The sequence below is a fragment of the Hypanus sabinus genome, chromosome 1 (genome assembly GCF_030144855.1).
Source record: "Hypanus sabinus isolate sHypSab1 chromosome 1, sHypSab1.hap1, whole genome shotgun sequence".
NCBI lineage: Eukaryota > Metazoa > Chordata > Chondrichthyes > Myliobatiformes > Dasyatidae > Hypanus > Hypanus sabinus.
Window position 1 is genome coordinate 208,397,554 of NC_082706.1, and position 15,056 is coordinate 208,412,609.

At 45.8% G+C, this 15,056-nt stretch overlaps 1 protein-coding gene across 1 annotated transcript; it reads left to right on the forward strand.

Annotated features, from left to right (window-relative positions):
- Positions 1–509: 509 nt before the first annotated feature.
- On the forward strand, positions 510–14,428 carry LOC132402159 (uncharacterized). Its single transcript, XM_059984833.1, has 3 exons — positions 510–1,552; positions 7,612–7,666; positions 10,612–14,428. The coding sequence occupies exon 3, from the start codon at positions 11,849–11,851 to the stop codon at positions 12,776–12,778; it is 930 nt and encodes a 309-aa protein (XP_059840816.1). The 5' UTR covers positions 510–1,552; positions 7,612–7,666; positions 10,612–11,848; the 3' UTR covers positions 12,779–14,428.
- The last annotated feature ends 628 nt before the right edge of the window (positions 14,429–15,056 follow it).

Here is a 15,056-nt window from a genome sequence, read left to right on the forward strand (position 1 = left end):
ATTTTATCCATTCACAAGCTAAAGAAAATCCTCAAATGCTGGAAATCCAAGCAACAATCTGTTTTTGTTACAGAGTCTAGCCATTTAATGAAAGTCATTCAAATAAATACATGCTCAAGAGAAAATCTGCAGATACTGAAAATCCAAGCACCACACACAAAATGCTGGAGGAACTCAGCAAGCCAGGCAGCATCTGTGAAAAAAAGTACAGTCGATCTTTCTGGCTGAGACCCTTCTGCAGGAGAGGAGAGAAAAAGATGAGGAGTATTTTTAAAAGGTGGGGAGTGGGGAGAGAAACACAAGGTGATAGGTGAAACCGGGAGGGGATGGGATGAAGTAAAGTGCGAGGAAGTTGGTTGGTGAAAGAGATAAAGGGCTGGAGAAAGGGGAGTCTGATAGCAGAGAACAGAAGGCTATGGAAGAAAGAAAAGGGGGAGGAGCACCAGAGAGAGGTGATGAACAGGCAAGGAGATAAGCTGAGAGAGGGAAAAAGGGTTGGGAAATGGGAAATGGTGAATGGGGGGGGGGTGCGAAGCAATCCTGGAAGTTTGAGAAATTAAAGTTCATTCCATCAGGTTGGAGGCTACCGAGATGGAACATAAGGTGTTGTTCCTCCAACCTGAGTGTGGCCTCATCATGGAGGTCATGGATTGACATATCAGAATGGGAATAATAAATGTAATTAAAATCGGTGGCCATTGGGAGATTCTGCTTTCTCTGGCGGACAGAGCCTAGGTGCTCTGCAAAACACTGGGTCTCACTGATATACTGTGTTCTTGATGCATCCTCCGGTATATGACCCCAAAAGACTCACAGGTGAAGTGTTGCCTCACCTGGAAGAACTGTTGGGGCCTTGAATGGTAGCGAGGGAGGAGGTGTAAGGGCTGGTGTAGCATTTGTTCCCCTTGCAAGGGTAAGTGCGAGGAGGGAGATCAGTAGGGAGGGACAAATGGACAAGGGAGTCGCATAGGGAGTACTCCCAGTGGAAAGCAGAAAGTGGGGGGGGGGGTGGAGAGTGAAAGATGTGCTTGGTGGAGGGATCCCATTGGAGATGGCAGAAGTTCTGGAGAATTATGTGCTGGATGTGGAGGCTGGTGGGAGGGTAGGGGTTACCTCTTTACTTGCCCATCGCCTCCCTCTGGTGCTTCTCCCCACCTTTTCTTTCCTTCTTAGCATTCTGTCCTCTCCTATCTCCCTTCTCCAGTCCTGTCACCTTCCCAGCTCTTTACTTCATCTCTCTCCCTCCCAGTTTCACCTATCACCTTGTGTTTCTCTCTTCCCTCCCCCACCTTTTAAACCTTTTCCTCTTCTTTTCTTTGCCAGTCCTGCCGAAGGGTCTCGGCCCGAAATGTCGGCTGTACTTTTTTCATGAATGCTGCCTGGCCTGCTGAGTTCCTCCAGCATTTTGTGTGTGTTGCAAAGAAATACTTCTCATTTTCCCTTTGATATTTTGTTCAACTCCAGGGTCTCCACACAACGGACTTCAGTAATATTGTCAAGGTGGAGACCTATCAGCTGGTGATGTGCCATTAATTCCAGTAATCCTTACAAGGTTAGCTAAATATCCTCGTTAATGGTGTACTATTGAAGTGTCTTGAGTAAGTCATTAAAATTTGACAGATGGGAGAAACGTGTTGCTTCTGGATAAACGTGTTGCTTCTGCTTCTGAATAAAAGCAGAGCAAGATAAAGCATTACCAAATTCCTGAAGATAATTAAGGGTATCCTCTCCTCTAGGGTTTTTTGACAATTAAGCTGAATTACTGCCCTTTCTTACTAGAAGATTTCTTCTGGTTTCTACAGATATTGAACCATTCAGATAAAGCACTGAGGACAGCCTCGGGGTTGCTGCCTGTGCCACGTGCGAACGAGCGCAACAATAGTATAATCAGGCATATTAATTCATGGCGGAGAGACTGGTTAAGGGTTCAGAGCTTCAGATTTCTGGATCATTGGGGCCTCTTCTGGGGAAGATACAACTTGTACAAAAAGGACAGGTTACACCTGAACCCAAAGGGGTCCAATATCCTAGCAGGCAGGTTTAATAGAGCTGTTAGGGAGGGTTTAAACTAATTTGGCAGGGGGATGGGAACCGGAATGATAGGGCTAAGGAAGGGGAAAACAGAAATAAATCAAAGATTGCGTGCAACAGAGATGATAGAAAGACAGGCAGGAGATGAAGTATAATCATAGCCAGTGAGATGAGTTACAGGCAATAGAGGCATTATGTAGTTAAAACAGAGAGCAACGCATACTGGACTGAAGGTGTTATATTTGAATGCACGCAGCATAAGAAATAAAATGGACGATCTTGAAATTCAGCTATAGATTGGCAAGTATGACATTGTGGCCATCTCTGAAACTTGGCTAAAGGATGGCTGCCATTGGGACCTGAACATCCAAGGATATACAGTGTATTGGAAAGATAGGTTAGTAGGCAGAAGGGGTGGTGTGGCCCTGTGTATAAGAAATAATATTAAATCATTAGAAAGGGATACATAGGATCGGAAGGTGTAGAGTCCCTATGGGTTGAGTTAAGAAATGGCAAGGGTAAAAGGACCCTAATGGCAGTTGTATACAGGCCTCCAAACAGCAGCTGGGATATGGATTTCAAGTTACGGCAAGTAATAGAAAAGGCAGTACTGGACCTCAAGAGAGAATTTGTAGAATGTCTAAGGGATGGCTTTTTAGAACAGCTTGTTGTTGAGTCCCTGTGCTGGATTGGGTGTTGTGCAATGATCCGGAGCTCATAAGGGAGCTTAAGGTTAAGGAACCCTTAGGGAACAGAGATCACAATATGATCGAGTTCACTTTGAAATTTCAGATGGAGAAACTAAAATCCAATGTGTCAGTATTTCAGTGGAAACAAAGAAAATTACAATAGCATGAGTAGGGAACTGGCCCAGTTGACTGGAAAAGGACACCAGCAGGAAGGACAGCAGAGCAGCAATGGCTGGAGTTTCTGTGAAAAATGAGGGAAATGCAAGACAGATATATTCCAAATAAGCAGAAATTTTCAAATTGAAGAAGGACACTACAGTGGCTGACAAATGAAGTCAGAGCCAAAGTAAAAGCAAAAGATAGTGCATACAAGAAAGCCAAAAATTAGTGGAAAGATAGAGGATTGGGAAGCTTTTAAAAACTTTCAGAAGGAAACTAAGAAGGTCATTAGGAAGGAAAAGATGAATTATGAAAGGAAGTTGGCAACTAATATCAAAGAAGATACTAAAAGCATTTTAAGTATATAAAGAGTATAAAAGAGTTGAGGGTAGATATAGGATCAATAGAAAATGACAATGGAGATATTGTAATGAGAGACGCAGAAATGGCAGAGGAACTGAATGCGTATTTTATATCAGTCTTCACAGTGGAAGACATCTGCAGTATACCAGACATTTAAGAGTGCAGGGAAGTGAAATTTGTGCAGTGAAAATTACGACTGAGAAGGTGCTCAGGAAGCTAATGGTCTGAGGGTGGATAAATCTCCTGGACCTGATGGAATGCACCCTCAGGTTCTGAAGGAAGTAGCTGGAGAGATTGCAGAGGCATTAATGATGATCTTCCAAGAATCGATAGATTCTGGCATTGTACCGGATGACTGGAAAATTGCAAATGTTACTCCACTTTTTAAGAAGGGTGGGAGGCAGCAGAAAGGAAACTGTAGACCTGTTAGCCTGACATCAGTGGTTGGGAAGTTGGAATCGATTGTAGGGATGAGATTACGGAGTACCTGGAGGCACATGACAAGATAGGCCAAAGCCAGCATGGTTTCCTGAAAGGAAAATCCTGCCTGACAAACCTACTGCAATTTTTTTGAGGAAATTACAAGCAGGGTAGACAAAGGAAATATAGTAGATGTGGTGTACTTCGATTTTCAGAAGGCCTTTGACAAGGTGCCTCACATGAGGCTGCTTAGCAAGATGAGAGCCCATGGAATTATAGGGCAGTTACTAGCGTGGGTGGAGCATTGGCTGATTGGCAGAAGATAGAGAGAGGGAATAAAGGGATCCTGTTCTGGCTGGAGTTCCACAGGGGTTTGTGTTGGGACCTCTGATTTTTACGATGTATGTCAATGATTTGGACTATGGGATTAATGGATTTGTGGCTAAATTTGCCGATGATACAAAGATAGATGGAGGAGTGGGTAGTGTTGAGGAAATAGAGAGCCTGCAGAGAGACTTAGATAGTTTAGGGGAATGGGCAAAGAAGTGGCAAATGAAATACAATGTGGGGAAGTGTATGGTCATGCACTTTGGTGGAAGAAATAAACAGGCAGACTATTATTTAGATGGGGAGAGAATTCAAAATGCAGAGATGCAGAGGGACTTGGAATCCTTGTGCAAGATACCCAGAAGGTTATCCTCCAGGTTGAGTCGGTTGTGAAGAAGGCAAATGCAATGTTGGCATTCATTTCTAGGGGTATAGAATATAAGAGCAGGGATGTGATGTTGAGACTCTATAAGGCACTCTTGAGACCACACTTGGGAGTATTGTGTGCAGTTTTGGGCTCCTTATTTTAGAAAGGATATACTGACATTGGAGAGGGTTCAGAGAAGATTCACGAGAATGATTCCGGGAATGAAAGCGTTACCGTATGAGGAACGTCTGGCAGCTCTTGGGCTGTATTCCCTGGAGTTCAGGAGAATGAGGGGGGATCTCTTAGAAACATTCCGAATGTTAAAAGGCCTGAACAGATTAGATATGGCAAAGTTATTTCCCATGGTAGGGGAGTCTGGGACAAGAGGGCATGACTTCAGGATTGAAGGATGTCTATTTAGAACTGAGATGCTGAGAAATTACTTTAGTCAGGGGATGGTAAATCTGTGGAATTTGTTGCTGTGAGCGGCTGTGGAAGCCAAGTCATTGGGCACATTTAAGGCAGAGATAGATAAGTTCTTGATTAGCCATGGCACCAAAGGGTATGGGTTGAAGGCAGGGGAATGGGGATGACTTGAAGAATTGAATCAGCCCATGATTGAATGGTGGAGCAGACTCGATGAGTCGAATGGCCTGAGTCTGCTCCTATATCTTACGGGTGGAAGAGAGACCCCATTGATTCCTTGCCGTTCTGTTTGGGGTCTGGCGATCAGGTGCCTTGTAATTCCTGTACCAGGCGGTGAATCAGCTGGTCAGATCACACTCAATAGTTCCCCTATAAAAACTGGTTAAAATGTGCAGGGAGTGAAGCCTCACTCACCTCAATCTCCCCAGGAAGTGGAGATGCTGCTGTGCTTTCTTGACAAAGCAATGGTGTTGAGGGGTCAGGTGAGATCATTCATTTTGAGCTCTCTGATAATACTAGATAGAATGATTCATCTTGTTATGCACTCTGATACATCATCAGGGTGTTTTGGATCATCAGACACCCTCACCGGGTGACTCAGCTGGGATTGATCAAGCTCCAATTTGTGTCTGAGTAGCATTCAGCCATGGATCAGTCCTCCTGACCCACAGCTCGCTCTGCTGCATCTGTAAGGTGTTCCTGATGGGTTTCCACTTCTGGTCTCCTGAGATGTGCATCCGGCTGTAGGCTTGGCAGACGGATGGACAGCAAACCCCCTGCAGCACTCCTCCACCAAGTCTTGGTACTTTGTCTCTTTCCTTTCATGGGCCTCCTCCATCCGGTCTTCCCAGGGAATGGTCAGCTCCACCATGGCCACCTGTCTAGATGACTCTGGCAGCAGCACTATGTTTGGTCTAGTCATGGTCGAGGAGATGTGCTCAGGGAATCTGAGCTGCTTCCTCAGGGTCGGCTGTCAATTGCCAGCCCTTTGCAGTTCCTAGGAAACTGGCGTGCTCCTGGGATTGGGTTTGGCCTTCTCCCCCGCCTTAATAAAAGCAATTACTTTGCACAAGGTGTCAGCCACTGTCTTCAGCCCCGGTTGTGGTGCCAATGACAAAGCGCTTCCCCCAAGGCTTTTGGGCAGCAGCTGAGAATGTGCTGTAGTGTTCCCTTCCCTTGGTACAGGGACCATACTGGAGTTTTGGCCTTGCCCCAGCGGTAGATGTTCGCCGGACTTACCAAGGCATCATAGACCATCTGGATCAGGAACTTGATGCCCACCAAACTTGCCCCCGTGGGATGTACTCCATTACCTGGTCCCATCTTCTCCACGTGCCTCGTTGCCGCATGCCAGCAATGTCACTGGTACATGGCTCCTCCACCGGAGCTCGCATTTCCTGCTGGACCAACCGGTGCCTCGCTCTTCCTTGCTCCTTATCGTAGCGGACAACCCAAGCCCACCCGTCCCGATGTCACTGAGCCCACCAGCACGCTCTGGCATAGCCGTGCTTCGGTTTGTCCACCCGCATCCTGTGCCCTCCACCTCATGCCCGTCCTCACCTCAAAGCCAGCGTGTGAGACCTTCGGGTTGCTGGGCTCGCTGTGTTGCACGGGTGACCATGAACTCCTCGCTCACACCGCTGACAGGGAGTTTCAGTCCGTTTTCCTTCCCGTACCAGTCTCCTAGGCAGATCCAGCCGCCTCCCCAGATGCTGCCTGGATTTTCTCTGAAAAGTCAGCTGTCACTGTTTCTCACTGTCAGCTGTTGACAGTGGGACATCTCAGACTAGCAGAGGCCACAGGATCCGAGGGAGAATAACATACAGATTAATCCAGGCGTTGGATTTACCCGGCAGCCCTGACGTCCACAGCAGCCAACCATTGCTGCAGCTTCTCCCCGACTGTTTCGACGGATGCTGCATCTTCAGTGAGCTGTTAAACACTTTGCCAAGGCTCTTCACCAGCTTTTCCAGTAGGCTTGGAACTGGGCACCTCCCAGATTAAAGCAGAATTTGTCAACCAGCTTTCCTCTCTTAAGTACTGAAGATCTGTATTTCCTGGGATTGACCCTCATCCTTGCCCAACCAATGAGCTTCTCCAGCCCTGGAGGATCGATCTGTATCCTGACGCGAACATTATTGTTACAGTCAGGTCATCCATGAATGCTCTTATAGGTGGTTAATGGACACCAGAGCTGCCCAACTGGCCTGTGCACTCCACCTCTGATGACTTGGCCAACATGTTCATCACCAAAGAGAGTACGATCACAGACTCTGTCATGATCCCTTTCTCAAGATGATGCGAATCAGATGTGACTGTCCCAAAGGTGACTCTTGTACTGACATTTAGGTAGTAGTCCAGGATGAGTTCCCTGGTCCTGAATGGGCATGATGGTGCTGGAGGGCACTTCAACCTGTTTATGTGGTGGGGAACCGTAGGCATTTGTGAGGTCCAGCCAGAGTATGGGGAGATTCCCTTTGTCTTCCCGTGCTTCTCTGATGAACTGAGTGATCACTCCTGTAGGCTCTAAGCACCCTGGAGCCTGCACTATCCCACCCTTTTGCATTGAGATGTCAATGTAGTGATTCTTCAGAAGGTACTCTGTTAGGTATCAGGCAATGACACTGAAACTCTGAGCAGTGAGATGACTTGAAACGGCTTGATGTCCTTGGAGATTCAAGCTTGAAACTTGGCACTCCTAACTCTCTCCACGGAGGAGCTGTATAAGTGTATTGAGGACTGGTCCTAGAGCCTACTATCTGTAAATTTACACCTGTAAGATTGTAAATCTGGTGCATTAATTAATCACATTTATCTGTCACACTGCAGTTAATTTAGTGAATCCCAAGTTCAATACTGAAATCACCGAGGACAAGTGTGGGAGGTGAGTGCCTGCGTTTGACCGGTCTCTCACTCGAGGCTCTCAGAGGATGGTTCCACAGTCTTGGGTCCTCGGCCAGGTTTGATCGGCGTGGTTTGTGGATCGGACTCTGTAGTTCACATCATTCTGTGTTTCTGGTTCCTCCTTTTATTATTGCCCTTTTGCACAATATTGATTGGAGCGGACTGGCTCTGCATCCTGCAGTCAAAGAATGACAGCACGAAATTTTGAACTGAACTGAACATTCCTAGACTGTTTCAAGGACTCTGTGGTTTGATGTTTAATATTCCATGTGTTATTCTATTGTTTCTTGTTGTTTGCACAATTTTTTTGCGCATTGGATGTTAGGTGTTTTCTGTGAACGGGTTCCATGGTGTTTCTTTGTTTTGTGGCTGTCTGTGGGAAGACAAATCTCAGGGTTGTAGACTGCACACGTACTCTGATAATGAATGTACTTTGAACCTTTGAAGATGGTTAATCAGCCATGGTGGTATGGCAGAGCAGACTCGACGGACCAGGTGCCTAAGTTTGCTCCAGTCTCTTATGCTCTTAATACAGATGAAGCCAAATAAGGGAAGGCTGCGGCAATGTAGTGGTTAGTGCAACACTATTGCTGTGCCAGCTAAGATTATGGTTCGATGCCCGCCACTGTCTGTAAGGAGTTTGTACATTCTCCTTGTAGCTGCATGGGTTTCCTCTGGATGTTTCGGTTCCCTCCCATGCTTCAGAGATGTACGGGTTAGGCTCAGAGATTTCTGGGGTGCTATTCTGGGGCTGGAAGTGTGGTGACATTTGTGGGCTGCCCAGAACAATCCTCACTAATTTGATTTGACACAGAGAATACATTTCACTGTATATTTTGATGTACCTGTGAAAAATAAATCAAATTGTATCTTATGGTTCCTTAAGGTGCTTATTGCTGAGGGTGGCAGTCAGGACTACCTATTAAGTTCCAGTGCTGTGCATCTCAAATAGCCTCTGACAACCAAGTCCAGCTCCTGGCCTCCGCGTGTGGCGGAACAATTTCTGTCGACTGGCCAAGGGGCAAAGGTGGGTTGCTGGCGCCTCAGAACCAGTTTCTTTAGGCAGGTGGGGCTCACCCAGGAGAAGGAAACCTCCACTGCCTTGTGGCGATACTCACTCATGGGGAAGGCTTCAGGAGTAAACACCAAGGGAAAACTCTAAGGTAGTCCTGCACTGACTGGCAACTCCTGCATTGCTGGTGGTACAGGTCTCTGCTATTTCCTTGGCTTCATCAGCTGCTTGGAGAGGGGGAGCCTGCTGCATGGGCAACAGCTTGCTCTCCATACCGTACTACCCTGCTTGTGTATCTATATAGCTAGGATGCAACATCCATGGTCAGCTGACAGACCTCACATCTTATAAAATCTTCTAACCTCTCATTTCACGTTGTCATGGTCCTTGTTCTTTGTCTCTCTGTACTGTGCCCACCACACTACGTTCTATATTCTGGTTTTTTTCCCCCTTCTCTATCACTGTCTGGTACGGAGGGGCCACAGCACAGGATCAGAGAAAGCTGCAGGAAGTTGTAAATTCAGCCAGCTCCATCATGGGGACCAGCCTCCCCAGCACTGAGGACACCCTCAAAAGGTAATGCCTCAAAAAGGCGGTATCCTTCATTAAGAACCCCCATCGCCCCAGGACCTGCCCTCCTCCCATTGCTACCATCAGGGAAGAGATACGGGATCCTGAGGACACACACTCAACAATTCAAGAACAGCTTCTTACCCTCTGTCATCAGATTTCTGAATGGAAATGGGTCCATGAAAACTCCCTCGCTATTTTTCCTCTCTTTTTGCTTTACTTATTTAATTTAATTTTGAAATATATACTTATTGTAGTTTATAGGTTTTTTATTGCAATGTACTGCTGCTGCAAAACAACATTATTTCACGATGTATGCCAGTGATATTAAACTGATTCTGATTCTGATCTGTCTGGATGGCATATTATCACCATATTTTGGTTCCTGTGAAAAAATTAATTCAAAGTTCTAATTGAATCTATTATCAAAGCATGTATATTTTGCTATAATAACCTTGAAATTAATTTTCACAGAGGCATTTACAGGAAAAAAGTAAAATACAATAGAATTTTACAAATAATCTATACATAAACAAAGACTGACAAACAGCCAGCGTGCAAAGGAAGGCGAACTGTGCAAGTGAATAAATAACACTGAGAACATGAGTTGTAGAGTTCTTGAAAGTGAGTCTGTAGGTTGTGGAATCAGCTCAGAGTTGAGGTGAGTGAAGTTATTCACATTGGTTCAGGAGCAGTTCCTGACCCTGGTGATGTGGAACCTCAGGCAAATTTATTATCACAGTACAAATGTATCACCATATACAACCCTGAGATGCGGGTTCACAGTAAATACAAGAAACACAATAGAATCAATGAAGGGCTGCAGCGAGTAGGACAGATGAAAAACCAATGTGCAAAAGATAACAAACTGTGCAAATGGAAAAGGAAAGGAATGAATAAATAAATAAATAAACATTAAATATCGAGATCATGAGATGAAGAGTCCTTGAAAATAAGTTATGGGAACGGTTCAGTGTTGGGGTGAATGAAGTTGTTGTATATTTAATATTACGGCAATATTTCAGTAATATTGTAGATATATTGTTTGATTAAGCATTTGTGTTCATTTAAATAATTCATTATGGGTTATATGTAACATGCGTCACCACATCACACTCGTGCATCTCACAAAGCCAAAGAGTAAAAACAAAGCCAAGAAAAGCATTCCTGGCTCTGTGTTTTTGCTTTCAATTGGTTTCTATGTTTTGGAATCACAAAACGTAACAGTGGTGATGGGGAAGTTTGTAACAAAAGGGGTGTAAAATGTTTTAACTAGTAGTTATTTGGGAGAGTTTACCCTCATTGCTGATCATCGACCACTGGTGTCCATTTTCAATCCACAGACAGCAGAGATCAGCTCTTTTTCGTGGAGGACACAATTACAAGATTGAATTTCAGAGGAGAAATAGTCATGCTCATGATGGTGGGGAGGATGGGTTGCCTTGTGTGGGGATTAAGAGTTGCTGTACCATCCAAGTTGACAGCTGAAGTGTTGGAGGAGCTACGTGCCAGTCATCTAAGGTCATGAAAGTGTAGGTTCAAAGCTTTGTTTGATGGCCTGGGATAGATCAGCAGATTGAGCAGCTTGTCATGCACTGTGCAGGATGCCAGCAGGTCTAGGAGAAAGGCGTCCAGGGTTGTGAGACCCAGAATCATCTCCTACAACCACTACGGAGGAGGCTTCAGAACGTGAGACAGTTTCACAACCTTGTCTCACCTGCAGGCAGAGCGATCCCCCCCTTGTCAGGAAAGGTATTATCTCACAAGGGTAAGAAAGTCCCCATGGCAATTAAATCTTCAGGCATGAATGGGACAATTAAAAATTTTCTATACTCTGGATGTGGTATACCATTTAGTACAACTATTATATATACATCCAGAGCAGAGTAAATATTTAATTTACTCAAACTATATATTGAGTGCTTCTCAACATATATAGATATACTGTATATATATTTTTCTCACCCCTTATGGCTGGTGTGTATGTGTATTTTTCCCTCAATCTCAGGTCCTCTATCATAGGTCTGTAGGTTTGAGGGTTCGGCACAGTATCGTTGCAGTTCCTAACAGTGCACTCTTCTGGACCAAGATCTTGGATGTTGTTCCCGGGATTTGTTGGAGCCACTCTCTAGGTGTCACAGCTCCCAGTGTTCATATCACCACCAGGAATACTCTGGTTTTAACCTTCCACATCTTCTCTATCCACTCTCTCAAGTCCCGGTATTTCTCCAGCTTCTCATATTCTCTCTTCCTGATGTTCCTGTCATTCGGGATTGCCACATCTATTACCACTGCTCTCCTCTGTTACTTGTCCAGTGTTACTCTGTCTGGTGGTTTGGTCAGTATCTGTTTATCAGTTGGTATTTGGAAGTCCCACAGGATCTCAGCTCTGTCATTCTCCACTACCTTCTCGGGTGTTTCCCATTTGGAGTTGGGAGTGTCCAATCCATACTCAGCACAGATGTTCCTGTACACGATTCCTGCAACTTGGTTGTGTCATTCAGTGTATGGTTCAAAAGGTCCAAAGGTTCATTTATTAACAAAGCATACAATTTTTAAATTCTTCTTCTCCAGGTAGCCATGAAACCAAGAAAGAAAAGAAAGGCAGCACAGTCATCAATCCCCAAATTCACACCTCCCGACACAAAAAACAAAAAATGGAACAGGCACATCAGCCCCCAAATCCCTCCTCCCTCACAAAAAAAATGGAACAGGCACATCAGCCCCCAAATCCCTCCTCCCTCACAAAAAAAAAATGGAACAGGCACATCAGCCCCCCAAATCCCTCCTCCCTCACAAAAAAATGGAACAGGCACATCAGCCCCCAAATCCCTCCTCCCTCACAAAAAAAATGGAACAGGCACATCAGCCTCCAAATCCCTCCTCCCTCACAAAAAAAATGGAACAGGCACATCAGCCCCCAAATCCCTCCTCCCTCACAAAAAAAATGGAACAGGCACATCAGCCCCCAAATCCCTCCTCCCTCACAAAAAAAATGGAACAGGCACATCAGCCCCCCAAATCCCTCCTCCCTCACAAAAAAATGGAACAGGCACATCAGCCCCCAAATCCCTCCTCCCTCACAAAAAAAATGGAACAGGCACATCAGCCCCCAAATCCCTCCTCCCTCACAAAAAAAATGGAACAGGCACATCAGCCCCCAAATCCCTCCTCCCTCACAAAAAAAATGGAACAGGCACATCAGCCCCCAAATCCCTCCTCCCTCACAAAAAAAATGGAACAGGCACATCAGCCCCCAAATCCCTCCTCCCTCACAAAAAAAATGGAACAGGCACATCAGCCCCCAAATCCCTCCTCCCACACAAAAAAATAAGTAGATCCAGGGACATCAACCGCCAATTGCTCTTGCCTGCATCTTGCACCCTGCTACTATGTGCTGAATGGTTTCGGCAGATTGCCTGCACAGTCTGCATCTTGGGTCTTGTCTGGTGTGACAGACCCCTGCTTCTATTGCTCCTGTGGTCAGTGCCTGTCCTTGTGCAGCCATGAGTTGTGTCTCTGTGCCGTCCCTCAGCCCTGACACTTCCAGCCATTGATAGAACTTCCCTGCACCAGACGCCCCTGATATCTGGTGATGGTACATCCCGTGCGGTGGCTTGCCCTGCCATGACCTCTGGCCCACAGGCTCTGTTTCACCCACTTCCATTTCCATGTCCCCTGCCTGCTGTCTGAGGTATTCTCCTACCAGGTCATCCTTAGGGGCCATCTTCCTGATATACTTACGGATATTTCTCATTTCATCCAGGACTGTGGCCTTAACGCTTTCAGGTACCCATCCTCCTTTATTCTGGTGGGCATACGATCACTCAGTTGGCCTTTGGGTGGAACCCTCCATGTATTGTTAGTAGTTTCTGGGTCTTGATGTCAGCGGCCTCCGGTTCGTTCCTTGGCCAGCACACTATAGCAGCCGGGTATCTGATGTCTGGTGGGGTGGTTGTATTGACGGCTCTGATCTTGTTCTTCCCACTCAGCTGGCTCTTTAGATCCTGTTTCACTCTTTTGAGGTATTTGAATGTTACAGCCTTCCTTGTGTCCTCATCGTGGTCTCCATGCACCTGCAGGATCCCCAGGTATTAGTAGTTGTCCTGTACATCTGGTACGTGACCATCAGGTAACTCGACTCCTTCAGACTTGATGAATTTGCCTCTTTTCAGTACCATCCAGCTGCACATTTTCAGTTGAAGTGACATCCCAGTGCTCTGCTGTCAGAGCGATTAGTGAGTCGATGTCTCTTTCATTTCTGGCATACAGCTTGATGTCATCCTTGTACAGTAGGTGGCTGATGGCCACTCCATTCTTGATCCTGTACCCATGTCCACTCTCTGAGGTGAGGGGGTTCAAGCCAATTCAGATCAGCAGTGGGGAGAGTGCACCACACCTGATGGACACTTATACTAGCATTGTCCTCCAATGCCCCACTGAGTTCTTGACGAAGCACCTTAGTGTCTTGTTGACCTTGTACAAAGACTGGCACTCCAGGATCCACGTGTGGGGCACTGAGTTGTATGCTTTCTGGTGGTCGAGCCAGGCTGTGCTTAGGTTGGTTTGCCTGATCTCGGAGTCTCACCTGACTGCTATGTCTACCAGTAGTTGGTGTTTGGAGCCTGTGGTTCCATTACCAATCCCCCTCTGAGCAGGGCTCAGGAGTTTACACACAAGTTTTTGCACAGTGTCAGGGTAACAACCATGCCAGCACCTGAACTATGCAAAACAACAACTGAGGGGTTCTGCAAGAGTATACGGGAGAAAGGAGCATCACATAACTCCAGTGCCCGAAGGCCCAAAGACCTACAAGCAAGTCTCTGCGCTCTCTCAGCGGAAGAACCGGTCACTGTCACCACAGTAGATGTCCAGCAACAGGTAGCAAGTATGAAAAACTGGACATCACTGGGGCCAGACATGACTCATGCCTACTGGCTGGAGAGTTTATAGCCAACTATAGCTAAGTGGGGAGGAGTGTTGAGTATTTAATATTTCAGTAATATTTGTGTAATATCATTAATATATTTGATTAAGCACACTTTTCTGTAAATAACTCATGGATTATATGTAAAAGTACATGAATGGCATCAACACACCATCATGTCATACGTGTATGCATGTCTCACTTAAAGTAAAATGGAGACTGAAAAATGTACTCCCGGCCCCATAATTTTGTCTTCAATTATTATTAGTATTTTAGTTTTTATGTTTTGGAGTTAGAAAACATAACAGAAGTTATCCCCTCTGGTTCAAAGGGGTAGTAACTGATCCTGAACCTGGTGGTGTAAGTCCCGAGGCACCTGTATCTCCTTCCTGCCGGCAGTAGCGAGAAGAGAGCATCACCTGGGTGGTGGGAGCTTTTGATGATGGATGCTGCTTTCCTGCGAGATGTGCTGAATGCTGGAGATGGCTTGGAGGGAGGTGGGCTGAAGGGTGGAAATTGGGACAGATTAGGTGGACTTTGTGGTCAACATGGGCTCATTGGTCCTGTATTGCTGTATGACTCTAATACCCAGGGGTTCCCATTGAGTAAGGGGTCTGTGGACCCAAGGTTGGGAGCTCCTGCTCAAAGCCATTTCTGGCATTTCCCTGTCACTCAGGTGTAGAGTTGGACACAGTAGTTCAACTTAGTTGAGTGGAAGTACAGTAGTGCATCTTGCCCTGCAGATAGAGGCTGGTAAATAGCCATCTTATTTGTAGATACTCTCTTTTGCAATCAGTACAATTTAAGCGTCTTTTTATAATGCTCCAGTAAGTTTTGGATTGCTAAACTGTGGTCAAATTT

Coding starts and splice junctions, on each gene's coding strand:
- LOC132402159 (XM_059984833.1), top strand. CDS start 11,849: ATGAAACCAAGAAAGAAAAGAAAGGCAGCACAGTCATCAATCCCCAAA.